The sequence below is a fragment of the Astatotilapia calliptera genome, chromosome 4 (assembly GCF_900246225.1).
Source record: "Astatotilapia calliptera chromosome 4, fAstCal1.2, whole genome shotgun sequence".
NCBI lineage: Eukaryota > Metazoa > Chordata > Actinopteri > Cichliformes > Cichlidae > Astatotilapia > Astatotilapia calliptera.
In genome coordinates, this window is record NC_039305.1 from 8,544,737 (window position 1) to 8,572,629 (window position 27,893).

The following is a 27,893-nucleotide window of genomic DNA, read 5'->3' on the forward strand; positions in this document are numbered from 1 at the left end:
AAGCATTCAATATCTCTAAAAACATGCAACGCAAGTCTGCGTTACTGGTTAGCCAAAAGATCATTCAGTATGCATGCCAAGTATCCTTGGGATAGATACTGTATGACTGGGTGAATGAGGCATGTTAAGTGCTTTGAATGGTCAAGTAGAGTAGAAAAGTGCTATTTTAGAACCAGTCCATTTACTGTTAATTTGCAGTAATAACTTGTAATGTAAGCTCATTACTTAATCTTTACGAAGCAGTAAACCTGAGATAACTTACATCTGCTTTCTTGTGATTATCATCTTGTCAAGTTGGATGAGATTTGGGTGAAGACCCTATTTTTGTAACTTGTGATACTTACTAAAAGCTTATAACTATTTAATTGGGTAGAAATTACCATCTTGTTGTGTAATGTCGTCATCAGATTTTATTTTCCAGTAATGGCACAGCCAATTCTTTGAAGAGACAGTCATTAACCTTAGGGAAATTTCCCTGTGAGCTTGTCACAAAGAAGGCACAATATCTCCTCTTAATTCACATCTTGTATGAGGTTATTATAGGTTCTGCTTATTCCGTCTACAATCTCAATACTGCCTTCCTGATTCTGTTTTCCCATTAGATTTATGGTGGTTTCGCCGTATTAACAGTTCAAACCACAAAGAAGCTCAGATCAAAGGTTCTGCACTCTGTCACCTTTGCATTTGCATAAAAGCCAAACATAGAAAAGAGGCATAACCTCAGCATGTTTAAGCACAATCCCTGAAGCACTGTTGAGTGACACTGGAGAAACGAAACAGTCCCTATAAACAGATGGGAACACTAACAAGAAACTTTTAGGTGTTTTTTTTAGGTATTAACTTAAGGACAAATGCCTGCACATTCCTTTCAAATTTTCCTCTTCAATCTCTCCTTAGCATTTACTATACCTGTGCACACAAGTACACATTTATTATTTGCATCATACTGTTTACTGCATGTGTTTGTGTAAGTGTGCTCCAGTATTTGCATCTACATTAGTATGTACAGTATGTGTTTGCACCCTTTTGTGGTGAGCATCTCTTAGTCTGGATACGCACCTGCGCCTGCAGATATTTCATATCAAATGCATTCTTTTGTGCATTCTTTTGTGCATTATGCGATTTGTATTTTGAAGTGAAAAAAATCTTTGGAGAACAGTGCAAGATTAGACCCTTAAGCAAGGAAGAAAAGATATGAGAATTTTTTTTTCTAGGTAGATAAATATAAGAGGCTCAGCATTTGAGGACTGAAACAGATGCTAAACACGAGGGAATCTGACTACTTTTCTGATAAAACCTTCTGTTCCAATCCTTCCCGGATGTTAAGAGGCAAGGGAAGTGAATAAAAGCACGAGAGGAGCAAAGTCAACATGTCTTTTTATGAGACATATATCAGCTGATCACATTTAAACGACTGCAAGGTTCTAGTTACAAACACTACAGGAAGTTGAGAAAATTATTTTTAAAGCACACAGCAACTCAAATAAAATTGGAAAACATGGGAAAATATAAAAACTGTTATTTATTTGCATTTTTAGGAAGCATTTTTACTTTATAATAGCATTTTCTGCATTATTATATCACAAATAATAATTATTGAATTCATTTCTGGCACTACTAATATAGTGGCTACATTTTTCATCAATTTTCACTTTATTTTTAGAAAAAGAAAAGAAGACACATGAAGCTTTGGAAAGGAGTGGCTTCCTTTCCATAATCTCCACCTGTTATTTCCTGTGTCTATTTAACATATTTTTTGATAATTCATTCTTAATATTAAATTTCAGCTTCCAGTTTATTTTGTTTTACAGTGATTCTAATCGCCAACAGTGTTTAAGAAATATATTTGTCAATCTGGTCGTGCAAAAGAAATTTCCATGATCTAAAGTTTGACCGTGGGCCTATACCTCTGTGTAAAAATCACCCAGGTTATAATCAGCTGCATAAAAGATATTATTGCCCCTTAAAATAAACAGGCTTCTACTTAAAAAGGTTAGTTTTTCAGCATCGTCAACAACAGAATAAGCTCTCAAAGACTGCCATCTAGAGGCCTCCTACATATATTATCTCACACAATTACCTGCTCTAAGCATTTTAGAGACAGCTGGGGGAAAGTATTTGGGTAAAAACCTTTTCTAAACTCTACAGTTTGTATACGACATTCATAATATAATATGTCCCATGAATAGCTATTTCAAATTCTTGGTTTTAAGAGGTAAAGCTGGCTTTGTGTCCTTCAGAAACTGATTACTCCGTGTCTCCTTCTCCTACCACCAGCTACAAACATGTCTTGACATCCAGCAGTGTCTGGTACACTTTGATAGTTTGCTGTGCATCTGACCTGATGTGTGTCAGGCTGGTACCCAACACCTGCAGCCCCAACTCTGGAGCTCAGTTTCAGGCTTCAGTCTCAGTTAGGTTCAGTTTCTGTAAGAGTGGGGGAAAAGGGGGAAGGTTGGCTTACACAGACGTGCTTGTTTGTTTTGTTTTCAAAGATTTATGCGGTTTATATTTCACAAACTCTTAATAATTCCTTTAAGCTGATACATGAAGGTCAAATGTCATGTTATTCCTGGCAGGGAACTGTCATACCATTTTAGTTTGTTATTTTTGAATCTCTCAGCATGTAGAGTGACACAGATGTGTATCATGTAACAATACCGATAGCCTGAAGGAAAACACTTAGGTGTTCTTTATTTTCAGAAGTTTTACATTAACAAAATCATTCTTGATGCTTTGAATCCTCTAAATATTTTTAATCTTGTAAAAAAGGATAGCGATTTGAATTTGAAACGTTCAGCTTTTTTTTTTATTAACACTAAGCATATTCATTTAAACTTGAATTTATCCTGTCAGTCGACCTACTTTCCTTTTTATACCTTTAAGAAAATAAAATTTCAATGCAATAACCCCTACATAAAATTGCTCCATAAAGTAGCTAGAATTGATATTTTTATGCAAAAAGCATTAAGAAAGGATATTTGTAGTGATGACCTCACAGAAAAAAAATAGTTAAAATAAGTGAAACCAGGCTTCCCTTCACACTGAAGCATTCCCATGATTCCCAGCTCATTATTGGTTATCCTGCTTGAACACTTGGTTTTTTGACTGTTTGTTTTTTTGCTCAGAATTGCTCACAATATCCAGCTGTTTTGAATAAAAAGCACACTTATTGTTTCTGCCCAGGGCAAATTGGCAATTAAAGTAGCAGGTTTAGTGAACAATGTTCAGTATCTGCTGGATACAACAAAGAAGGCGTTTTCTCACAAGTTTGCAGTATCAGCTGAAAAAAAAATGTGTGTTTACAGTTCATATATATATATAATTTGCTTTTTCAGGGATAAATGTCTCAGGTTCCTCATCAAACTGTTGATCTGCAGGCTGCTGCAGGCCTTGCTCCTTTTCATCATCACTGGAGAACTGATGTTTCTGGCTCTTTTCATTTTCATTTTCAGCTGGCAGTGAAACAAGGTTATCCATGCTTCATATTTCTTTGAGTTTATTCTGACTGATCTAGCAGCCGTTTTCATGTCAAACCTAGCTGAATGTACAGTCATCTGCTGCCAGCATGGTGTCAGCCAGCTGAAGGGTCAGCTCTGACACAGCAGTACCAGCTGCCTGGCTCTCACACAACAAAGTAATTACTCATGTCACACTGAATGACTCGCATCAGTGGGTGCGATCTTTAATTTTCATCAAATCTGGACAAACTCCAGTGTGTATGTGTGGCAATAATCTAGCAAGTGGGGAAAAAAACATGTGTCATGCAGAAAAAGTTTATTAGGCATCAGGACATCTATAAATCAAATTAAATATCACTAATTGATCAAGAACCTGATATAGGCTGACTTAAGATTCTCCCTTTCATCAGTCATACATGAATCCCCAGTCACACTATCAAGGGCACATATGAAAGCCTGCAGCAGTTGATAGATGCCCTAACATGCCCTCATTCCAACCACACTGCCAGATCACTGGGGTATTGCAGTCATGGGTTCCCATAGTGAGATGATCCAGAAGCACCTAACAAAGAGCCAAAACTCAACACCGTCAACCAGGTGCACAGCTGAGGCTCACTGGTCCCTCCTACTGAGAGAGAGGGGGGCAGTGTATCTTTTTTTTGCTCTAAAAAGTTTATTTCAGAAATACATGTTGGTGTGTTCATGGCTTTTCTATGAGAATTAGTTTAACTAGAAACTAATTCCAAAACAAGGTTAGGTTTGATAAAAAGGCTGTTTACATTTTATGCTCTGTAAAATCTAAATGCAATCAGAATGTAATTATTTGAAAATATCTTAAAACAAGAGTTCATTCACAATGGAACACAGAAAACTTGGTTTAAACTGGGAGATTTTACAATTTCATTAAAAAAAATATTAGCTAATTTTTCATTTAAGTACAGGAACATGTTTAGAGAAAGTTGGAACAATGGCAAAAAGTTCTGGGAAAGTAAATGGTACTAAAAAGAATCAGCTGGAGGAACATCTTGCAGCTAATTAGGTGAATTGGACACATGCGACTAACATGATTGGGTATAAAAAGAGCATTTTAGAGAGGAAGAATTTCTCAGAAGTAAAGATGGGTAGATATGTATAGTAATTTCTGAATGTATAGGGGTGGAATTAGTAGCTTACACATCTGGAAAGACACCTTCAGTGCTGAAAGATATATACAGGTTTTAGATTAACATATGGTCCCATCCCATTTAGGGATTTCAGTGCAATTCAGGTAATTTTATATAGTGCCACATCACATATTTGGTGATTTGGCACTATATAAAAATTTGGTGATTTGGCACTGTATATAGTGCCAAATCACAACACCAGTTGTCTGAAGGCAGTATATGCTGCATTCTGTATCAACTAAAGGCTTTTCAATGAGCCTTTAGAACTCCCTGATAATAATGAATTGCAACAATCCAGCCTAGAAGTAATAAATGCATAAACTAGGTTTTCAGAATCACTCAGGGATAGGATATTTCTATTTTTAGACATTTTGCGCAAAATGCAAGAAGGCAGTCCTTCTACATATTTGTTTAATTTGCATATTTAAGAACATATCCTAGAGCTGAGGTAATGCCATACAGAGCAGGTATCTGGTTGGACACCATGTTTCTATGATTTCTAAGGTCAAGTTTTATTTGAATTTAGAAGCAGAGATTAGTGTCACCCAGGTCTTTTGTCTTTGAAACATTCCTGTAGTTTAACTAGTTGTTGTGTGTTTCCTCTGGCTTCATGGATGGATAAAGCTGGGTATCTTCTGCATAGCAATGAATATGTATGCCGTGTCTTCTAATAGTACTGCCGAGGAAAGTATAATACAAATAGAATTGGTCCCTGCACAGAACCTTGTGGAACTCCGTAATTAATCTTAGTGTGTGAACAACACTCCTCATGCGCATTAACAAATTAGAGTCTATTCGATACATATGATTCAACCCACTACAACTACGATTTCTGCAGTAAACTATTGTGATCGATTGTATCAAACTGCACTGAGGTCTAGCACGACAAGCATAGAGATGACTCCATTATCATAAGAAGAGTATTCATAACCTTACTAATGCTGTCTGAAACTCTTCAAATTAACTGTTTCTCTGCAGATTAGTTAACTGTTTCACAACTACTCTTTAAATAATTTTAGAAACAAAAGGAAAGGTAGAGATGAGCCTATTAGCTAAGTTAGGTCAAGTGTTCCTTTTTAAGTGTAAACTCTTTTTGAAAAGTCAAAATGAGCTAATATGTTTCTTAAAATATTGCAATCAAATCATTGCATTTTTTTTTACTTAAATTTTTCAACTCAAAACAGGGTCCCTATGAAAATGCATTTGGATCAGCCGATTTATACTCAGCATATTATCTAATAGTACTGTGGTATATCTAAGAGGTTGGAGAAGAAACTATTGACCTCATACACTTGAAACGATTCCTGTTGAAATGATAGTTCGTGGCGCTACTACAAACCAATCCCAGATCCCTCAGAGAACATGTGTTGTTGATACATATTTAATATGTACATGCCTCTAAAAATAGAAACATTCAGAAGTATGTCACTATTTTTCTTTGTTTTATTGATGTGATGGGAAGCATCTCCCTTACTAAAGTGAGACACCCACAATGTCTTCCAGGAAGTTTTGATTTTGTTATGCTTTTGTTTTGAAGCCCATTAACCACTCTCTTTTTTGAGGTCAGCTTCCTGAAGGCCTGATTCATGGAGTGCACACACGATTACGGCCTAATGATGCTCACCTGAAAGGAGTTCTCCAATTATCCACTGCTAGTGGGTTAAACCATCAGATGAGAGCTGAGGGTGGGATCGGGCTGAATCTTCAATTTGGTTTGATTTAGTTAGTTTGCATATTATTTAGCTGGGGTGTGTTTGTAGTCAGATATATGTGAGCTGTGTTAAAATAACTACAGTATTTGTCTTTTGTAGCTGGACTGTGTCAGGGGAAATCTTTTAAATTTTATTGGTGGTGGTATGACCTGCACCTATTTAAGGAGGGGTTTTCTGAGCAGCTGCATTGGTCATTTTTTAGATGTGTCACTGGTGAGCGTGTTAAACCTCTGTATGTGTAAAAGAAATATATTCAGAGCTCTGAGCAATGACTGTTTTTTCCCATTTGGTCCCCTTCACATTACCTTGCGAGCACTACATATATCTATTTGTTTATATGGTTTGGCTTGTTTGTGGTATTTTTATTACTGTTTTAAGCCATTAAATAGCAGCTTCATTGCCCAATGATATTGATCATTGGGCAGGTGGTGCCTTTAGTGCACTTGTATGTAGTTCCATGCACTTAATTGTGCCCATTTGCCAAAACATGCTGTTCCAGAAACAAAGGATTAAAAACCCAACAATGGGTTAACAGAGCCAAATACTGTCAAGCCTTGGATTGCTGTGATAGTAGAGATGAAGAAAAGATTATTAACAGGCTCCACTGTGTACAGGACTTTTGTGCTTAAGTATTTTCATGAAAAAATCAGTGTTTTTTTCCTTTCTTTGTTTTTTCTTGTGTTGTTTTGATAGTGGTGTCTGTGTTCAAAATTTACTTGTTTATGTCTGTTTGTCAGTTTTTAATAGAACCACCAGAGGGCAAAATTTCTTTCCTGAAACATTTTAAAGCTCATGTACAACTATTGGCCCTTTGTGTATAGAATGTATGTTAATATTTTGTGATTGATAAAACATGACTGATGTTGATTGCAGAGTGTCATCTTGCGCAATGGCACCAGAAAATGTATTTCCTGGCTCTAACTATAAGACGTAACGCAAAGTTGGATGAGATCAGAAGGGGGTGGGGAGGGTGAGAATGACCCGACATCTAGAGAGGAAGAAGGTCACTAAACACATTTTCCCACCCAGTCCTGCCAAACACACACACATAGACGCACACACAAATGCAGGCCCACCCTGTAGTGTTTTGTGTGCCAGATGAGGGCGTGATACATGACTGTTGTCACTGCTTCCTTCACTACCTCAGCACTTGAAGAGCACAGCAACTGCACTGCAATATACTGATCACTAAAGAGACAGTGAAACACTGACTAGAGCAAAAAGCAAGACCATCTGCCTTACACACAAGGGAAAAGGGTGTTTAATCAAATAGCTGCAAAGGTGAAAGGGTAATTTCACAAGAATGGTACTGTATTTACAAGTCATAGTAAGCATACAACTGTAGATTTATTGGTTTAAAATATAAAAAATAAAAATGCATACAGTTCATGGCATGAGAGCAGGCAGGATGTACTTTCACAGTAAGTCCATGAAGTCCTGACAATAGCAGAAATACATAAGAGTATATAAATACACATTTTTGTTCTAAATCTGAAAGCACTTATAGTGGCTTTATTGTCATTCAGGGCTAAAGATAAGACTTTTATCTTTTTGTCATTGTTCAGTGTTTGTCACAATTCTGTGCAGGCAACTTAAAATGTCTTTTGTCTGGAGGGAGATACGATTTTCTTTTAACCAGCTTCTCATCACATGAGTATGAAGATTACTTACAGTTAATAAAAACAGGCCTCGACCCTTTGAACAATTTGTGTGCTGTGACTTGAATAACTAGATCCATGCATATGGTTAACTTCTTCTCCTCCCTACACATACACACTATTGAGTGTTTAGGATCTTTGTCAAAGATCAGATATGAACATCTTTCTCCTTTTCAGAATTAAAAATCATTTAGTTTCTAAATGCTGTCTTCATAAATATATTTTATATTTTTAGGCTCAAAGTTTAACAGCAAAAAAACTAACAAAACATTGTCTATGAATGCAAAAGCAGCTCAGTAATAAACTTTACCTTGTCTTTCATCAGCCCGAGTGTCTTGCATAAAACAAAGTGTCAATACAAATTTTGTTTCTACTTTTACAAGCTCCGGAGCTTTCGTCAGGCTAATCACAAATATTGGGTTCTCCAGTATAAATGAAATACTGTGAGCAAACAAGAGATGACCAATGCTTCAAGCAACGGCCAACTCTAGTGTCAAGTGGTTTAAAACAAAACATTTTTGTCACAGTAAATGAGATACAGTATAGTACAGAACATAGTTTCTGACGGTGTTTGTCTGTATTAAGAAGTATGTCACCTAAGAGAAACAGCTGTGATGCCACAGAACACTATCTCTGAGATAGTGCCAACTATGTCTATGTGGCTAATTTAAGTTGTGAAGTGCAGAAGATCTAAAGATTCAGTCTCTGCTGAGATGAAAGTGTATGAGCAGTCTGTAAACAAGGTTAGGGGAAAAGAGAGAACATAGCTGAGCAGAGATTTTAGGTTATCAGGAGTTGCCATCCCCATTTTTGGTCTTAAGTACCACCAGGCTAACCATGACAGGGATCAGGCAGATGGGCGTGATGACCAAAGCAAACATGATGGCAGGTGGTGGGTCACTTAGCTCATCTGTGGGACAATCCTTGAAAAAAAGGGAATGAATGTCCAAAAAGGTCTGTTCCACCACACGGTTGGGCCATGGGATGAAGTATAAGTCACATATGTCTTCTGTACACATGCTTAGGTTGCTGTACCAACTGAATAGAAGGAGAACATGAAAAGTAAATTAGAAATTGGCATTTAAACAAAAAACATTCATTTTAAATATAAATGCACCCTACTTACCTGTTTACCTTACTCCAAACGCACCAGTCGGTTTCGTTCAGTGATGCCATTGCAAGCTTAAAACTTTGCACACAGTAAACAGCAAACATGTCGGAGAGGCAGCCCATTCCATCTGACTCATCTTCACAAACTACAGAGCAGAAGAGAAGAATCAACAACAACAAAAAAGGGGGGAAAGGGAAAAAGAAAGTGGCTTTAAAAATGAGTTGTACATAAAACAACTTCTGCAAGACTCCCTTTATCAAATTATATATGAAGATATATGATTATGTATGTTTAGAAGGTTATGCCACTTACCAAACTGTCCAGTGGCATCTGAAAGAGAAGAAAAAACACTTTTTAGCTTAAAAACATGTACATGAAGCAGTAAGTCTCTCCAAATCTGCCATGTAAGCCCTTCCTAATTCAGTTCATTAAAAAACGCATCTGTCCAAGCAAATCGGAGTACCATGGGAATTTTTAGTCTACTTTAGATAATGAATTCTTTCCACATCTCTAGCACAGAGGCAGGCACTTTCATATATAAAAGGGAGACCACACACTCACCGAAGAGAAAGGAGAGGAATAACCCTATGAAACCAAGTGCTCCCTTCATGTCAGAAAAAATGAATAAAGGTGTGTTTTCCCCAGCGTATAACCATGTATAAAAAACCAAAACTTCTTAGACTTCGCACAGCGAGGCATAACAGGAAACCCGACAGGATGGAAGAGAAGCAGTGCAATCTTCGGTTACCAGATGTCCAAACAATGTTACCCGCGGTTACCAGATGTTCTTCGAAGATCTGTCTGATGGCCCTGCGCCTTGGCAGCAGCTCTCCCCCTCTCTAACACATGTTTCTTTAAAAATTTCTTCCGCTTTTAAAGGGGTGGAGGCAACAAAGATTGTCCTCTCCATTCTCCCAAATAAAAGGGAGCACACCCAAGCTGGGGCTGGACTCACATCTGAAAACCCTTTACTCTTTAACTCTTGTTCTGCTTTTTAGTCTCAGTTTCTCACAGTCGAAGGCCTGGCCAGCTCACAGCATGTGATTTATTTGCCTTTTGGGCTGCCTCTGCCAAATAGGAAACATAAGTAAACATTTAGGACTTAGCGTTTCGGGGTGGATGTAATCATGACTCTGCAGGGTGTGCTCTGCAGACAGCCATGATTTCATATTTAGGTTAATTTGACCAAACCTGGAAAGAGTTGTTTGTCAGAGTTGACCAGCTGTTTAAAGGGCCAACTATCGTTACGCGTGCATGCTAGTAGGAAAACATTCTGTAATTAACGCTACAAGTACGGGAAATCTTGCTCATGTGTGTGATACATCTGGAAGATAGTTTCTCACTGTCCCTACTCACCACTTAAAAAAAAAAAAATTGTGTGCAAGAGAGGTGCTTTCACTGATTGAATTAAAAATGAAATCTATGGTTTAGGGTTTCTCACAACCAGCTTGTTAATTTATGACACTAAATCCATATGTTCGGCCTCTCACAACATCTGTTTGCCAAGCAACCTTTTGATTTAGTAATGACATCAGGAAATGTGTTCTCTTTTTTTTTTCCAGCGGGTGGGGGGCTCAGAGTTGAGAGCACTGGCAGGGGGAGGAGGGGGACAGTCGGGGGATACAGGGAAAAAAGGAAAAAAAGGAAGGCACAGGATGAGGAACAGTGAAAGGGGCGCTGCTCCAATGTTCTAGTTGTTTCACAACTCAGAGTTCATGCGTTGATCACAGACGTTGCGTGGGGTGAATGACGAACAAATTTAGGAAGTCGAGCCAGGTGGGGGCTGCTCGTGATGAGGTTTCAGTTAACCTCCAACCCCAAACCATTACGGGCCTCATGTCCACTGACGTTGACCCCTTACTGGTAGAGACCTCCCCAGGAGTTTGTCTTGGATTCTTATGGTAATACACAAGGACAAATCTTGGCAGAAAAAAGGATCCCTGAGTTCTGCTTTTCTGGTTTGTCAGTTCCAGACCAGGCAAATAAGTTTAGAAATGTAATCCAAAGCAATTCCTCAGAGGACACAATTACATAAACCCTATTTGGAACTGTAAAAATACAAAATCTAGGACATATAGACATAGATGTATAGCTGTCAGTCTATAATAAAGTGACAGAGAAAATGTATGCACTTACTAAGAGTCATCATCCTGTCTGTTGAGTTAAACTCTGCAAAGAAAGGGTATCAGTTAGTGAGCAGTCATGCATGAATTTTGTTTCTTCCTTGGTTTGTTGCTTATTTCTGTAAATGTACTTACCTACTGTTACTGTCGGACGCACAGTTACCTTTTCTTCACTTTGACATACCACTGCTGTGCTTGCTGTAATAAGAGGAATAAAATAAAGACCTGAACACTGGAATATAACTGTTGATTTAAAACACCACAATATTTTATACGTGCAAATAATCTTCTATATGTAGTTTGCAGGCCTGACTGGGGCAGTAAAGGAAATAACATGCCATGGTGAATGAACAAATGAGTGCATCCTCCCTTTGTCTAGCCCTTTTCTAGGGAAATCTTAATGTGTTCAACTCAAAAGCTCATCCCATGTGATCACGGTCTTATTGCGTGAAATAAATAAGTAATTGACTGAAATATTTTATTTATTAAAGACTCGTGACAACTGCATTTAAAAAAAATGCAACAAGATTCATAAAAATATCCTCCTAAAGTAAAAAAAACTGATCCAAGACAAATCAGTTGTCTTGGGCTGATCATAATTACTCTGTGACCCTTAATCCAAACTGTTTCAGTGTAAAACTCAGTCATGGCATTGACTAAACTCCTTACTAAAATCTACTAATTACTAAAAGTTTTCTTTGAATTCTTACTGAGAGGTGAGTTCTTGGAAAAGTTAAAAGATTAAGTCAGAATAATAAAAATTAGGATAGCATAAAGCCTTTACTTACCCCAGATGAAAAAAGGCATAAAAACTCTGAAATACATAACTAAGAATCTGGTGAGTGTCATTTTGCCTAATGTTCTTCTCCTCTTCCCTGATGGGTAAGAATTACATATCTCAACCTTTTGCAGGAAGGCTGTGTAAAGCAACAGGAAGCCCTCATTTCCTAGTAGGGGCGGACTCACCAAATGGGGCAAAGAGCCTCTGATAAAGTTAGGACTATTGCGGCCCATTGGTGCAGGACTATCAATCTCTCTCTCTCTTCATCTATTTCCTTAGTTTGTCCCACCCTCTGTTTTCAGGGGCCACACTTTGTCCTGTTTTTCTCTTCCCCACTTTCTGCCTCTTTATTTATCATTGCAAGCAGAATTTTATTGCAAACATGGTTTCCAGCTGCAGGAGTTTCTGATCAAATGCAAGTTATGTTAGACTGACAGGATACATGCTGCTGACAAGTCGCTTTTCATGTCTTGCATAAATAAAGATTTAGAGAAGTAAATGTTTTAAGTCAATTATTTTTAGGAGAAACACACAGGGTTGCAAATCACAAAGAAGAGATACTTTTTTAGCTTATTGTTCAGAAATATCAGACAAAGTTTTAATGAATCTACAGTTAATCTACATTTTTTTAGGTTATAGATTCATATTTCATTACTGTGGAGCAACTGACTAACCGTGGGTAAAGAATATCTATCTATCTCAATAAACCTCTGTGGTAAAGAGAGGTGGCTGGAATATCCAGTATGAAATTGATGCGCGTCACTGAGGGATGAGTACTCTTTTTCAGCTGCTAGGCTTGGAAGAAATCCAAGTAGCAGAGGCCAAAATTGCTTCCACATTTCATTTCAGTTAAAAGAGGCCACTGTTTTACATGTAATGGACTGAACTTTAAAAATCCAGCATATAGAAGCTTAAATATTGAACTTGGAGTGTGAACGAAGTAGAGCACGAAGCATATTTGAAATGTAAGTAAACATTTACTTTGACACGTGTTCTACAAAAATGAATGCTTCTACAGTCACTCGCTATTTCAAATGGCTTTCGAAGTCTCTGTTTTATTAGCTACTTTGTAAATCTTTTCATCTCCAAGGCTTTGTCACAGATCATAAAGCCTGCAGCATATCTGAAGAAATGTATCCCAAATAGAGATGCCAAGATCAACACGCGCAGTTTACGTGATACAGAATTAAAAACTTCCTGCTGATAACAGTGTCCTAAGCTCATCTTCCTCTGTGTGTTTGCTTGTTTGACAGTTTAGTATCAACATGGCAGTGGCTACTTCAAATATCACTGTGGATATGGCAAACAAACTGTATCTGAGATACTTTATGCTCACTGAATGCATAAATCATAAGCAGGCATGCGTGCCACAAACAGCACAGCCAGGGAACAGAGGGGATCAACGACAACAGCAATCAGACAGAAACACAACGGGTCTGTTAAGGCGATATAAAGTTTCATTTCTCTTAATCCTACTTTGATGTGTACATATGAGTTCATGTGGCGTCCTTCCAATAAAAAAACAGCTAAACAGCACCATCTTGTGTCTTGCAGGTGAATAATTACTGTGTCTGCTTTTGGGGATTTTTTTGTAATATCTTACAAGTAATAAACTATAAAATGAAATAAATGGGAGCTATAAATAAAATACCCTGAGGGTAAATATTTTTAAATATATTTGTATACTTTGTATTTTACTTTTTTCTTTGTGTTATATCCTGAGGGGATGTGTTAAAATTCCTCCCGTGGAGAGCACACACAACATCGACCATATTTATCAAAGCAGTACTTTCAAGGACTTTTATTTATAGCAAACCACTACTCGATTGCCTGCACTTTCAGCTTCTTATTTGGCATTAAGTACACACACTAATTGTTTTATATTTGATTGAACGTAAATATTTGGATCTATTTAAAGTGATTGTAGCAGATTAACTGATTATCTCTGATTTTAATTTTATACACAAATCAGAATCACTGCCTCCATAGTAATGTGACTATTGGTAATTTATCGTAATTACTTATAGTGTTAGGAGTTAGCTTGTGTACATTAAATCAAATCAAGCCAGAAAATCGCATGAGATCAACTGTTACCACGTGAACCCTACGTCCGGTTTATGTGTGATGTGTTAAATTAAACATTTCCCTTCGAAAGGGGTGTGACGTTTGGCTACTTACACATATGCAAAGATTTAAACCAATCTGCTTCATACAGAGGTTAATATACTTCTCTGTAAATTCAAGTCATTATGCTTTCTCATATCGCTGCTCGTCAAATCAAAGTCCATCGAAAACATCATTCGATTGTGTTTTCAGCTTGCTTGCAGCAGCTTGCTGTATAGTGGGTTTTACGTGGGTTAAGTGACAGCATCAGTGGCGTGAATTCCTTCATCCAACCCTCTATCTCTGTGTGTCGGGCTCTCCCTGGAGGAGAAGAGCTGAACAGCAGCTGAATTGGTTTCCATTTGACCCCAGTACATTGGAATGTCCGGAAACTGTGTTCCAGTGTCCAAGTATTTATTATTTTTAATTCGTAGGCTAGACAGTTACTTCAGCTCTGTGGGCAGGCTGAATTAATGCATCCGTTTTCAGGTTCTGTGAGAAGTTTATTTTGCGTTTATTTTTTTTTATTTTATATATATATATATATATATAATTAAATACCCGATACTCCTATAAAACTACGTGTATTCATAATGTGTATTTAGGCCATTTTATTCTTTTGCTCCTATAGAGTGGAGCTATATTTAAGATTATGTGATTGCACTTGCTCTACTATCAAAACCCACAGAGTGATCTGCCTTCACGCATTTAGATGGCGATCTAGCACTCCGGACAGTTGCATCAGTTCCTGTGTATGCGTGTAAATGGCGGTGCTGCGGCTGCTGCACGCTACTTTTTATTCCCAGGACGCAGAATAGTAATAAATCCTCCTCTGCTTGGAAAGGCTGTGATCATAATATAGACGTCACCCTCCTGCTCGAGTGGATCAACCAAGCCAAGTGCGCAGTTATTTGTAAGGTACAACAACAACAACCTCCAGCACCATGCCCATGGATAGAGATTTCTCGGAGATCCCCTCGCTGCGCGGAGATGATAACTGCGTCAGAGCCATAGCAAACACAGCCTTGAATTGCTCCGGATCTCTCTACTAAAAAAAAAAAAACGAGAGAGAGAGAGAGAAAACAGAAAGGGACTTGGTCGCGTTGCGGGCTGTTGTCGCAACAAATAGGACACGAGACGTGGATTTAAAGGTATTTAATAACTGCGACACTGGATGTGGAGATCTTGACGTGCACACCCGAGCGCTAGTGTAACGTGCCGTCATTGTGCTGTTCGGTCGCACGTCTTTAGAGTGTTCTACATTTAAATGGGTACTGTGTAGCTCTCTTGGCACGGGGCTGCACTTACAGGACGTCGCGGACTTCATAGCTTCATGTGTCTGAAACGTGTGCACGTCTCGTAGCCCCCAAAAATCAAGTGCAGCAGTTTCCCCGAGCTCAGTTTTACCTTCGTATTTATTTTTAATTCCGTTTGAGTTCAGACGGGGAAGTTGATGTTCAGCGTGGCGATTATGAAACACAGAAAAACTGTACTACGCACTTTTCTATTCTGCTTTTCTGAAGTGGCACGCCCACTCCTGTGCAATGTGGATGCCCCGTGCTATTAAATTCATGTGCTGTATTCATAGATGCGCACACTGTCGCGCTGTATGCGCATAATTCAGTCAATTTCCCCCAAGTTTTGCAAAAAGAGCAGAAGCAGTCTACCAGAAAAAGGCCCGTAAAGCACTCGAGGAGGCTTTTTTTTTTTTTTTTTTTTTTGCATTAGACGTCTGTTTTGTTTTGCTAACAGATGGGGGCACTCTTTCAGAGAGACCATCGGCGAGGGTGAATGGGGAAATGTAAGGGGGTTGTGAGAAACAGAGGGCGATAGTAAGCCCATTAGTACTATAATAAGGTAACTGAAATGGACTGCAGCCATATTACATCAAAACTACTGCCTATAATAGATTTAATGTAATTAGTGAAAGTAGTTACTGTGGCAGAAAACATGAAAACAAGCCTAAGTTTACAAACGTAACTTATCTGAATATGAAAGTGGAATGTTTTGAAGTTGGGCCTGTTTGTCATATGCTTTCCTTTTATTTTTAAACAGTCATGGAGGAAAGTGCTGCAGCAGCCCCTGGCACCGGTGTTGCCCCATCACTTCCAAGACCTCAGTCTTCCTCCTTTATCCCTTCTCGCAGCATGCTGGAGTGGAGACGGAGGGTCAAGTCTGAGTATATGCGCCTTCGCCAGGTCAAACGCCTTAAAAAAGCAGAAGAGGTCAAAGTGAGTCACATTGACGTCACACAAGTTCAATTCAGATGTTCAGGGGTTTTTTTCAGGGTCTGTGAATGAAGATAAGGTCGTAGCTAAATTTGGCACAAGACATCTTTTCTCTTGTGCAATCAGGGTTTTGTGCAATGGTCTCTAACAAATAAAGAGCAAAGCTTAATTTGCATGTGTGACACTGGTGTGTCTTTTGTATGCAGTTCTCAATGCGTATGTTATGTTAATAGTGTGTATGTCTTGGTCCTTTTTTCTCTTTTTTTTTTCTAGACCCTTTTCATGTCTAACAGGCAAAAGATTGAGCAACAGACAAATATCCTAAACACAGAATGGTCCAAGCTCCGGATTCAGTCCATCCCTCTGTCAACCGCTAATGGGGGTCTGGCCACGAAAAAGGTGGGTGGGTGGTCTGTCAGAGAGAGATGGAGAAATTATGGGGCGCTGATCTAGCTTTAGTAAAGCAGGCATCCCTTATGCTGTAATGCAGTGTCCAGGGTTTGAAACCGCTCATTCCCTTCTGTCACCTTTCTTGTCTTTTCTCCACTGTCCTATCACAATAAAGGCTAAAAGCACCCCAAAATATGCAAAAAAGAGAGCGATGGAGACTATTAAGACAATGGCTGGACACATGATTTGTACTATTATCTGAACCTTGCGGTACATCTTCTTATTCCTGTCCAAGATGCTCTGGCTAAGCTAGAAGTTCAATATATTTTTATAATGTGAATGTGTTGTGAGGAAATCCCTTCTTGAACATCATTTTGAGATCTCCTCATGCCTCCCAATCGTCTATACCGATTCCCAACTGGATGGGAAAGAGACGTGTGGTAGAAGTGGATCGCATGACAGTCTAACAGTCTGCGGCCTTGTGGGAGCTTATAATACATACAGCCTGATGGTGTAACCACATCTTTCTCCTCCCGCATGCTGTCACGGTCGGCTGTATTGTGTTAACTGGTTTTATTCCCCCTGCTCAGAGTTAAGCAGCAAGTGTGTAGTTATAAAACGGCCGAGTGCTGCAGCATATTGTTCTGGGATCTGGTGATTCTCAAGCCACCTCTGGTTATCTTACAGGTGTGTACAGTGGAGTTTGGCTTCCCAGGATTCAAAACTCAAGCCATTGCCATGAGACCACTGTCAACAGTAGCTGGAATCCCCTTTATGTACTCCTGGTCCCCTCTGCAGCACAACTTTATGGTATAAATAAAACACAATTGTCATTGATACAGTTACAGTGTCATATCACCCTTAGAGCACCCTGAATATAATGTGTTACTAATTCATCTGATTCTAGTTATGAGTTAAATGGAAACTGATAATGTTCTGCTCTTTTCTTATTAAATTCTCTTTTCATGGAACTTTTAGGGCAGCTGAATAAACTCAGGAACATATGTTATCGAGCTATAACATAGGAGTTTGTTCCACAGAAGTTACATTTTGAAAAACATATCCAAAAAACGGGGGTATGCTCACAGAACACTCTTACAACAGAACTTTTCATTTATTTTTTTCAGTCAGGCCGTGAATAAATTTCTGCTAACAAGTGTGATTGTCTATTGCTTTTACAGTTTTGGTCCCTCTGAAGCATCTGCAGTTAAAGACTTGTTTTAACCAAAGTTTGTATGTTCTAGGTGGAGGATGAAACGTTCCTCCACAACATCCCTTACATGGGCGATGAAGTGCTGGAGCAAGACGAGGCTTTCCTGGAAGAACTGATTGACAACTATGACGGTGTTCATGGTGACAGAGGTTTGTGTTGAATATTATATGTCCCTGCAAACAAGAGACATATTAAAGGAAATGCAGCATCAAGTGTCTTAGTAAGGTAATGGGTCACCTCGTACCGACAGAACAGCTTCAGTGTATATTGTCAGTGATTTTCTTTGAAAATCTTTGAAACTCTGCTGGTGGAATTGGATGTCATTCTTCAAATTCTTCAATTCTTTCCTCTGATTGTTTTTGATTGGGGTGGGGAGTACTGTCTGATATGTTGGTCCAAAAATCTCCAGTAGGTGTTAAGTTGAAATTTGGCGATTTTAAGATTTGCATCCTTTTCGTACTTCACTAATCAAACAGTTCAGTGGATAGGATAAAAGGGATAGCATAGAACAACTGAATTTTGATTTTCAATGATCCTGCACTTTTTAAAACCAAATAGACTTTTTGCCTTCTTAATAAAAAAGTCAAGAATCACACATTTAATTGGTGATAACTGTCGGTATGACATCTCGATTGTGTTCCAGAGGGAGGGTTCATCAGTGATGAGATATTTAAAGAGTTAGTGGACGCCCTGAGCCAGTATTCTGACCACGAGGAGGACGAAGAAGAGGAGGCCTCAGCAGGAACTGTTGGGGACATGGCAGGGAAGAAAGAAGAAGAGAGGGTGATGAGGAGGAGCTCAGTGGAGGGCTCGGAAGAGAACAAAGCTGGATCTTTGGCATTTGTCAGGAGGAAGAGGAGAAGCACTACTGAGGGTGAGTCTTCAGCTTGGCGCATTTGTGTTTTCAGATGATGAGAACAAGAAAAGTACAGGCTCATGCTGTTCGTGTCATTGCACTATACACCTGCCACAAGGTCGCCCTGCCACAGCAGCTCTTGAGCTGACGTTGTTTGCCTTAAAGCTGCCTCTGTGTCCCTACTGTGTGTGAGTGAACCCATTTGTCCTTTACACTGATATGGCCCAGCTCTAATTACAGAACTGAATGACCTCATGCACCGAGCTTTATGGAAAACTAGGCTATATACACACTTAGTGACAGTTCATTTGAAGCACACCTGGGCACACTGTCATTTAGAGACTGATTCACAAATACATGTGTAGAAGATGGGAACGTGAATCAAAGATAATGGTAAAAGAGATGTACAGTGTTCTTATTACATCATTTTTTTCTCTTTTATCATGTTTTTTTTTTTACCAAGTGACCTTGAGAATTGAAGGAACTTTACCATTGCAACAGAACATATTGCATAACCTTTGTTTGTGAGTGTGTATCAAAACCTGATGTCTGGACAAACCTGGGTGATTCACATCACATGTCTCCCACAGTGAAGGACATGTCCAGCAGCAAGAAGATCCCCAATGATAAGATATTTACAGCGATCGCCTCAATGTTCCCCTACAAAGGCACCACAGAGGAGCTGAAGGAAAAGTAAGAAAAGTGTAGTCTATCCGGGGATCTGTACGCACAATGCCGGGCAGTCTGTTGCTTAGTGTTCACCATGGAGACGAAAGCTGTCAGAGAGGAAAGTAATAATAGTCGCTCCCTGTCAGGCTCTCCAACTCAAAGGGGTAGTTACATCAGCATCTGAAAGAGCTGTGCTCAGAAAGAAAAAATCTTCATCTTTGTCCAGCACTGTTTCACTAAGTTAAATGAGCGTCAATAGTGAACCACAAAGAAGTGACACATCCCGCTGAAACTTTTCATATGTCCTCCACAGGTACAAGGTCCTCTTGGAGCCGCCAAGTCCAGTGAAGCTACCCCCTCTCTGCACCCCCAACCTAGACGGACCTTTTGCAAAGTCTGTGCAGAGAGAGCAGTCGTTACACTCCTTCCACACACTCTTCTGCAGACGCTGCTTCAAATACGACTGTTTCCTCCACCGTAATAGCTTCTTATATATTCTTTCAAAGTTTGAAATGTATATATTAAGATTATAGTGTTCCTTCTGAGTTTTGAGGGTAATATATTTATTATTTCTGAGTCTTTTGTTTTTTTTCCATGAAGCTGCTACTAATAACCACATAATGAAAAACAGGGGTCAAAAATTTTTCTTTCTGTTGATGAAGCTTTTCATGCTACACCCAATGTTTACAAGAGGAAGAATAAGGAGATCCGCATGGAGACTGAGCCATGCGGTGTAGACTGCTTTCTGTTACAGGTATGCCCACAGTTGTTTAACTGATGCATTCATGCATTCTCTACACATTAGAACTCCCTATGTTTTCCTCCTGATCATATTTTAAATGTTCTACGTCTTTTCTCTTGTGAAGAAAGGGGCTAAAGAGTTTGTGGATCAGAATATGTTGCGGTCACAGAAGTCTCGGAGGCGACGGAGGCAGCCCCGTCCAACCAGTTCCAGCTGCCCTGGACCATCTGGCTCTGCTGAAGAACCCAACAGTGACCATGAAACCACCTCCTCCTCAGGTGGGGCACCTTCTCAAAATGTCACTTACTCTTGAATGAATGAATGAATTTTAAAAAATCAGTTCATGTGTTCTTCTTTCTGGTAGCAAAAGTCTTTCTTCATTATGAGTTCATGCAGTATAGATAGTGTATATATTTTAATTCGTTTCTGAGATCCACCCCCCAGAAGGCTGTCCACCCTGTCTAACCCTCTTAAGGAAAGTGAAATTTGGCTAGAGATGACAGCTTTCAAGCCACATCCTCTCTCCTTTCCTTCCCTCTTCAATCTCCTCCTAATATCAGCTCTTTCTTGCCAAGAAAAATAAACTAGCCATTAGTTTTGCATGCTTCAGCCTCAACATAAACACATTGTTCCCTCTCCACCTCACTACTTTTACTGCACTATATTCTTTCACATTTCTACTGATTTCTTCATGCAGAGAGCAAGAGGAAGGAAATAAGCGCACACACCCCTGGCTGTTTTTCTTTCTCTTATTCATTCTCAGGTTGTTGCTGATTTCTATCAGTTCCTTACCAGAAGCCTGTGTTAGTTTTGGAAACTCCTGGTACTCAGGCAGTGACTCAGCAGAGTCTCCCACATGTGTTGGGATAATGTGGAAAAAGCAGATTGTTGAGCAGATTAATAAAGACACTCAGCGCTGGAGCATGTGGCCACAGTAATGCTCCATGCAGTCTGTTGCCTGGCAACATGCGCTGTCTTGAATTGTGGAGGCACGAGCATCATTGTTGGATATCCAAAACCCCAATCAAAACTCACAGTCCCTTTTGTGTCCATTTATATACAAAGACGGCTTCTAGAAACAGCAGCTTTTATGTTTGTGCAAGGTTAGAGCACCTTTTATTGCATGATTGCGGATAAAAGCTGTCACAAACTTTGCCAAGACCAAGTAATTTAAAAAGTGCTTGCTTGTTCAGATACGTGTTGAGTAAAAAAAAAATGTGACAAAATGCTTTCCAGCTAAATCCCCAAAATATGTTTGTGTATGTCTGTGTGTAAAAAAGAGGGGAATTCACGGTGCCAGACTCCCACCAAGCTGCGTCCAGGAGATGATGACGGGGAGCAGCAGGCGTGCTGTGTCGTCCAGTGGAGTGGAGCAGAGGAGTCACTTTTCCGGGTGCTACACGGCACATACTTCAACAACTTCTGCTCTATTGCTCGCCTCATCGGTACAAAGAACTGCAAGGAGGTAAAACATACAGGCACATACAGGTGTTCACTTGTTTTGGTTTGAAAGTTAGTGTTAAAACTACTAAATATTAGTCACCACTAATAATTGCACTTTATTTCAGCTTTATCTTCGTTCTGTGTCCAGATAGGATAGCTACATTAACCGCAGTGTACCGGTAATTAGATTTCAAACTATGTAGTTGAGAGTTTATAACATGTTTTGCCTGTAGCAGCAAATGTAGCCTGGAGACATGAAGCCTCAAGCAGAAGTGAGGAGCAGTGCACAGAGATTTCTTGCTAACTCTATGCCTTTGATTTCCTTTTCAAACTTGCCTTTAGAGCAGCTTGACTCAACTGACATCATTTTATACATTTTGCACAGCCCCATCATAACTCACAAATAGCTTTGTTAAACAGTTTCAGTCATATGAACCAATGCACCAGTAAACAGACATTAAAATGTAGCTTGCTTTATAATGACAGTACAGATGCTTTCATAAGAAAATGCAAGGAAGTATAAGTAAAACAGTTCTTAACCTCTTTGTAGACTACAAAACAAAAAAGAAAAAGAGAATCTCAGTTGTGCCTCAGTTGTGCCTGATTACCTCTCACATCTGTTGTTTACTAACTATGAAGTGTGTTTTTTGTAGTCTATGAACTCAACTAAAACTCTCTAAAACTGATTCATAGTTGTTTTTGAAATAAAGTACAAACCATACTTGCGCTGCTGATTTCTGTTGCGTCAGTCCAAGTATAATAACGTGCATCCGGTGCTTGTGGTTTTATGGTGTGGATAATTGGACTTACTACAGAGAGAATTGCATATGGCACCATAAAGAGGAATGCCAACCAGATGTGACGTCTCTCATTTTCCCTCATGATGCAGTTGTTCAGACATTCCCAGCTTCCCTTGGGCTGTGCATGAGAGTGCTCTGTTGGGAACATTTTGCTATTTTAAAAAATTAGATTTCAAAAGTTTTTATAGTTGTGCATTTATTTAAAAAGCGTCACCCTTGATATCCAACCCTTGTATCCCCTCTTGTTCCATGGCCAAACAAATCTGTACTGGGCTGCTAATATTCTGACTGCCCCACCCACCCACTGCTTCTCTGAGGGGAAATGCTGAAACCAGCTGCATTATGTATGTGTACATCCCAGGAAAGAGGCCAAAACTGGGTTTTAGCAACCAGAAGTGGTTGAGCATGTTTTCACACAGATGCATGTGAATGTCTGGTCTCTGCAGTCGGGTTTTAGATAAGCAGCTTGTTTTGAAACTTGGGTGCCTTTGTTACTTTGCACAAAATAATTGCAGAATGTCTTCATAGTTGTTTGCTTGCACGCTGAACTTGCAAGATGATATGTCGTCCACGTCATTGTCATTTCCCAAAGGTCTATGAGTTTGCAGTGAAAGAGGTTCTGATCCATCGTGTTCCTTTGGAAGATGGAGGCATCTCCCCTCAAAAGAAGAAAAGGAAGCATAGGCAAGAACTCAACTGTTATTATCTTTTCTCTGACTTATTGTTTCGTCTTCCGGAATAGGTGTGAAAGAAATTTGAGCTTTTAGCAAAGAGGAATAAAGCTCTCTAATATATTTAATGCATATTACAGGTTGTGGGCAAAGATTCAACTTAAGAAAGGTATGTATAACTAAAAAAAGACATGGTTTTTACTTCATTATGCCTTCTGACATACAACACAGCTTACTGTTCCAGTCTGAGGGCTTTGTCCTCTGTTGTTCCAGATAACTCATCCAATCAAGTGTACAACTATCAGCCATGTGACCACCCCGACCACCCATGTGACAGCTCCTGCCCGTGTGTAATGACCCAAAATTTTTGTGAGAAGTTCTGCCAATGTGAGCATGAGTGTAAGTGTTAACTTTTTTATTCATTTCATCACAATTTGTGGCTTAATTCTACCAAAAACACAATAGCCTGCTTGACCATGCGATGCTCAAAGAAGATTGTTTGTTATAATCACATTTTCCACTGAGAAGCCGTTTGCCAGGCCACAGTAGAGCAGGGCAGCAGAATGTAAAACGATTTTGCAGTAGTCTGGCAGCGGTCAGAGGAGAAATTGTCCTCTGGCAGGGATAGGTGGGTGTCTGCTTCACAGAGAGCTGCATTCACAATGAGCTATTTGCTGCAGCAGCAATGCCCCAGAACTGTGTTTTCTTAAATGGCCACATGGTGGAGAAATGCTTTTTCTGTATGATGCCCTCTGGAGAGTTGATAATAAAGAGAGAGGATAAGATTAAGCAAACATTTTTTTCTGTGGTCTCGGAAGAGGAGTTTTTTCTGCTTGATTTGTTCATCTGTGCTGGTTTAGTCACCTTTTCTCCTCCCATCTCCTGATTACCTCGCCTTTTCCCGTAGCGGCAAAGAGCCGGGGCCAAACAGGAAGCAGGCCCTAGTTCCACATGTGCGTGCATTAAAAACTTGGAGTGAAATCAAAGGGATGTGACAGGCTCTGTGCTTGATATATAACATCGTCTCCTGCGTCAGTATGAGTCAAATAGCTCGAGCTAAACGGCGCTTGATGATACAGAAGTATAAAATCCACTCGTGGTGGGAATGGGAAGCGATAGGCTGCCTTGAGCAGCCTTAGTATGGACAGGTTTTTTCCAAGCTTGGGCTATTGGAAAGACATTTCCGTTATTCTTGCTTGAGCCTTCCACTCATCTGCCCTGAGGGTGTTATGTTACACGCCTCAAAATTGTATTTCAGCATGTCTGCCAGCAGAGGTCTCTGATTAATGAACCTCTCAGCATTACTCAACCTCTGAGCTCCTCTTCTGCAACTGTATTTCGAAATTCAGGGTTGTTTTTTTTTTATTGAGTTTTTTAATCATAATGATATTTCTTCACATAATGTAGTATATTTCTGGTTTACTGCTAACTTCTTTATAAAACATGTCAGCAATTCCCCTTTCAAAGCAGCTCTGTGTCTAAACGTTGTCTAGGCCAAAACCGCTTCCCAGGCTGCAGGTGTAAGACTCAGTGCAACACTAAACAATGTCCCTGCTACCTGGCTGTAAGAGAATGTGACCCAGATCTTTGCATGACGTGCGGTGCCGCAGACCACTGGGACAGTAAAGTAGTCTCCTGCAAGAACTGTAGCATCCAGAGAGGCCTGAAAAAGGTACACTGGAAGATGTGGCTGTTTAAAATTTTTAAAGAGTGAAATTTAGTGGTATTAAATAACTCAAATATCATATGGTGTTTTTAGCACCTGCTTTTGGCTCCCTCTGATGTTGCTGGGTGGGGCACGTTCATCAAAGAGCCTGTTCAGAAGAATGAATTCATCTCTGAATACTGCGGAGAGGCAAGTCTGTGCAGTTTAGTCGATTTTATTTTCAAATACATCATCCATGCTGCGTGCTTACAGTGTTATTTTTCCTATATGTGTGCATAAGCAGCTGATCTCTCAGGATGAAGCAGACCGACGTGGAAGGATTTACGACAAATACATGTCTAGCTTCCTTTTCAACTTGAACAACGGCACGTATTCCCCACAGCGTAAAATTCTAAGCCAGGCGTACCACTGCAGTGTATTAAAAAACCCATAACATACTCTGTTTCTCTCTTTAGACTTTGTTGTGGATGCCACACGAAAGGGGAACAAAATCCGCTTTGCAAATCATTCAGTTAATCCCAACTGCTATGCTAAAGGTCAGTGAAGGGGGGGTGGGGGTCACTTTGCTTTACTATATGAATTCAGCAGCTTTATAAGAGTTATTTTGTCTGATGTTATATTCCCTGCCCTTGCAGTGGTGATGGTAAATGGAGACCACCGCATTGGAATATTTGCCAAACGAGCTATCCTTCAAGGAGAGGAGCTCTTCTTTGATTACAGGTAGAGTTGAAGGCCCCTTTGTAATCTCCAGCTTCAAGAGATAATGTATACAAACTCACACTCTTCATACTGTTTCCTCCCACAGATACAGCCAAGCCGATGCCCTCAAATATGTGGGAATAGAGAGGGAGGTAGACTTGTCTTAGCTTCATCGGCTGCCTACCTTCAGAACTGGTCCTTAACTCCTCAGCCACCTACTAATGCTTCTTTCCCCGTCTGCAGCATCACATTTAGCTGACAAATTTCTATCAGCAGTCACCGTCTCTGCCCTCCCTGCTGCACTTCCAAAAATAGAAAGCCCCTCCCCGCTGTTTGCAGGTGCTCATGCGCCACAAACACTGTACCACCTCCTTCAGTGACAGCCATTAGCTCTCCTCCTCATCTGCTCAGACCCATCCGCCTACCTGTAAAACTGTATCAACCAAGCTTAAACTATTTAAAGTGGAAATACTATTAATCCCTATCACTTACTGTACTGAGAGCATCTCAAATTTTTTATTCCATCTCGTCAAAGCAAACAAAGCCGAAATAACCCATAGCACAGTGTGTAACTCTCAGCAGTTTTGTTACTGTACTTATTGACTGGCTTTTCTTTGAGAATTCAGTATGTAATGCAATTTTTTACAGTGTATGTAATGATGGTAAATGAAATGCATGTGACAAACCATCCATTAAACATGTTAGATGCAACATTAGCTTTGGACAGATACTGTTGTTAACGTGCAGTCATGCAGTCATGCAGCTAGCAACTTCATCCATCTTTATGGTAAAATAAGTTATTGTGCATTTATATCACTGTTCTGCAAAAATAGGCAACCAGACGAGAAACCGACTGACTGAATGTAACCTGTAGATGATGGTGAAGAGATCTCATTCTGCTTTTCATTTTAAACATTATCCTATTATTGGTACTCAGACTGGCATGCATACGTCAAGCATTTATCTTTGTGTTTACAACAGCCCGATACTCTCGCATTTTGCCAGGAAAGTAAGTCACAGAGTAGATGTTTCCTTTGCAAATAAATAAGTGCCAAATGATTCCAGGAAGAAAAGTGCTGAAACAACATGGCTGTGTTGCGTAACAAAGCTGTGTTAAAGGTAACCAATGAAGGTTATGACCATTGAAAAAGCAAATTTGTTAGTGTTTGACCAAATATTAAGGCCCCCCACATGTGAATGTAAATGATCCTTTTTCATTTGTTTTTCTTTATTTTTTTATGTCCACACTTGCCGTTTGGTCTGTTCTTCATTTATAAAACATTAAAAGCCCACTTTGAAATGAGATCTTTCTCAATAGAGATGAACAAAATGGAGTTTAATGCTGTGTACAGTGTATGCCTATAAAAATAAAAGTTTAACTTTATACATTAAAGATGCCACCCTAGTCCTTATCTGTGCTAAATGCTCCCTACATTGAAAGCTCGAACAACACATTGATTTCCTTCAAGCTTCATTTATTGAGATGACAGTTTGGCTTTGCCTTGATTTACACAGTTATGGTCATTTACAGTGAAACTATTACAAAACAACCTCGAGCAGAGAGAACAGAAAAATAATCTACACTTCAAGGTGATCAAAACATAACTGTAATCTTCATTTCTAGAATTTGTTCCAGAAGGATTTAGTTTGATGTTGCAGAGAAATCTAACCTGCCTACTCTTCACATGATTTCAGACATGATATCACTGTTCACAGGGTGTCTGCAGATTTTTAAGGCCTTTATAGACACTAAAATCTCTAAGTGCTAACAGAACACAATACACACAAATCACAATTCCTTTATGAGCCTAATTTAAGCCCCTTTAAATCTGCTTTTTTTAATCCTGTAAATTCTGGCATTAATCTGAGCTTCAACTCATTAAACAATGCTCGGAAAGTTTGACATTTTAAATCGTCAGCACATACCCTGTCTTAGATAACATCCAGCTGGCTGACTCCCTCTACTGGACGTTTAACCTACCCATTTCTTTTCCTCCATTATGAGGCTGCAGGATGGTCCCTTCAGGATAAGGTCATGTGATGCCTGTGCAGATAGGAGCCATACTGAACACTGTCTCACTGTACTACTGTTGGTGCACTACAATAAGTGAGCTGAATAGTTGGCATGAGTGCACGTTTGTCATTATTTTAAGATCAGGTTGTATCTTGGTGGGATCAAATGTAAATACACAAACATTAAAACATCAGACCACACAAACACACGCTCCAGGGACCACATATGAATTAATTAGTGAGGTGCAATAATGTGACACTGCTAATGCTGAATGCTTACAGTCCATTTACCAATGAATACAGTGAGATATATACATTTATATGATAAAGAAGTCGACTCTTTGCTAAAAGGCAACAAAGCACATTTGACCCAAGTTTGTTAATGTGGCGA

General features: G+C 39.4%; 2 protein-coding genes across 5 annotated transcripts; one reads left to right on the forward strand and one right to left on the reverse strand.

Annotated features, from left to right (window-relative positions):
- Positions 1–7,579: 7,579 nt before the first annotated feature.
- ramp2 (receptor (G protein-coupled) activity modifying protein 2) lies at positions 7,580–12,208 on the reverse strand. 2 transcript variants are annotated; one of them, XM_026164404.1, is made up of 6 exons: positions 12,017–12,208; positions 11,364–11,426; positions 11,242–11,274; positions 9,418–9,435; positions 9,121–9,250; positions 7,580–9,032 (listed from the first exon to the last, which is right to left on the reverse strand). In XM_026164404.1, exons 1-6 carry the CDS (start codon positions 12,075–12,077, stop codon positions 8,783–8,785), a joined length of 555 nt encoding a protein of 184 aa, XP_026020189.1. In that variant the 5' UTR covers positions 12,078–12,208; the 3' UTR covers positions 7,580–8,782. The 2 variants fall into 2 exon arrangements, with proteins under 2 accessions (XP_026020189.1, XP_026020190.1); XM_026164405.1 differs by lacking the exons at positions 11,242–11,274; positions 11,364–11,426; positions 12,017–12,208 and adding an exon at positions 9,667–10,829.
- Positions 12,209–14,719: 2,511 nt separating this feature from the next.
- Positions 14,720–26,901, forward strand: ezh1 (enhancer of zeste 1 polycomb repressive complex 2 subunit). 3 transcript variants are annotated; one of them, XM_026164406.1, is made up of 20 exons: positions 14,720–15,263; positions 16,168–16,343; positions 16,614–16,739; positions 17,418–17,540; positions 17,975–18,092; positions 18,587–18,817; positions 19,390–19,492; positions 19,782–19,945; positions 20,131–20,222; positions 20,335–20,488; positions 21,491–21,675; positions 23,046–23,137; positions 23,265–23,293; positions 23,398–23,523; positions 24,618–24,796; positions 24,884–24,979; positions 25,074–25,155; positions 25,246–25,326; positions 25,426–25,510; positions 25,596–26,901. In XM_026164406.1, exons 2-20 carry the CDS (start codon positions 16,170–16,172, stop codon positions 25,654–25,656), a joined length of 2,301 nt encoding a protein of 766 aa, XP_026020191.1. In that variant the 5' UTR covers positions 14,720–15,263; positions 16,168–16,169; the 3' UTR covers positions 25,657–26,901. The 3 variants fall into 3 exon arrangements, with proteins under 3 accessions (XP_026020191.1, XP_026020192.1, XP_026020193.1); XM_026164407.1 differs by having other exon boundaries at positions 14,720–15,030; XM_026164408.1 differs by lacking the exons at positions 14,720–15,263; positions 16,168–16,343; positions 16,614–16,739; positions 17,418–17,540 and adding an exon at positions 17,555–17,806.
- Positions 26,902–27,893: the final 992 nt, after the last annotated feature.

Bases quoted from the DNA above. Each gene is read 5' to 3' on its own strand.
- ramp2 (XM_026164404.1), bottom strand. From the start codon at position 12,077: ATGACACTCACCAGATTCTTAGTTATGTATTTCAGAGTTTTTATGCCT. The intron at 11,427-12,016 runs GTAAGTAAAGGC...CTCTTATTACAG, and splicing joins TATGCCTTTTTTCATCTGGG to CAAGCACAGCAGTGGTATGT. The intron at 11,275-11,363 runs GTAAGTACATTT...CTTTCTTTGCAG, and splicing joins GCGTCCGACAGTAACAGTAG to AGTTTAACTCAACAGACAGG.
- ezh1 (XM_026164406.1), top strand. From the start codon at position 16,170: ATGGAGGAAAGTGCTGCAGCAGCCCCTGGCACCGGTGTTGCCCCATCA. The intron at 18,093-18,586 runs GTTTGTGTTGAA...ATTGTGTTCCAG, and splicing joins CGGTGTTCATGGTGACAGAG to AGGGAGGGTTCATCAGTGAT. The intron at 23,524-24,617 runs GTAAGTGTTAAC...AACGTTGTCTAG, and splicing joins CTGCCAATGTGAGCATGAGT to GCCAAAACCGCTTCCCAGGC.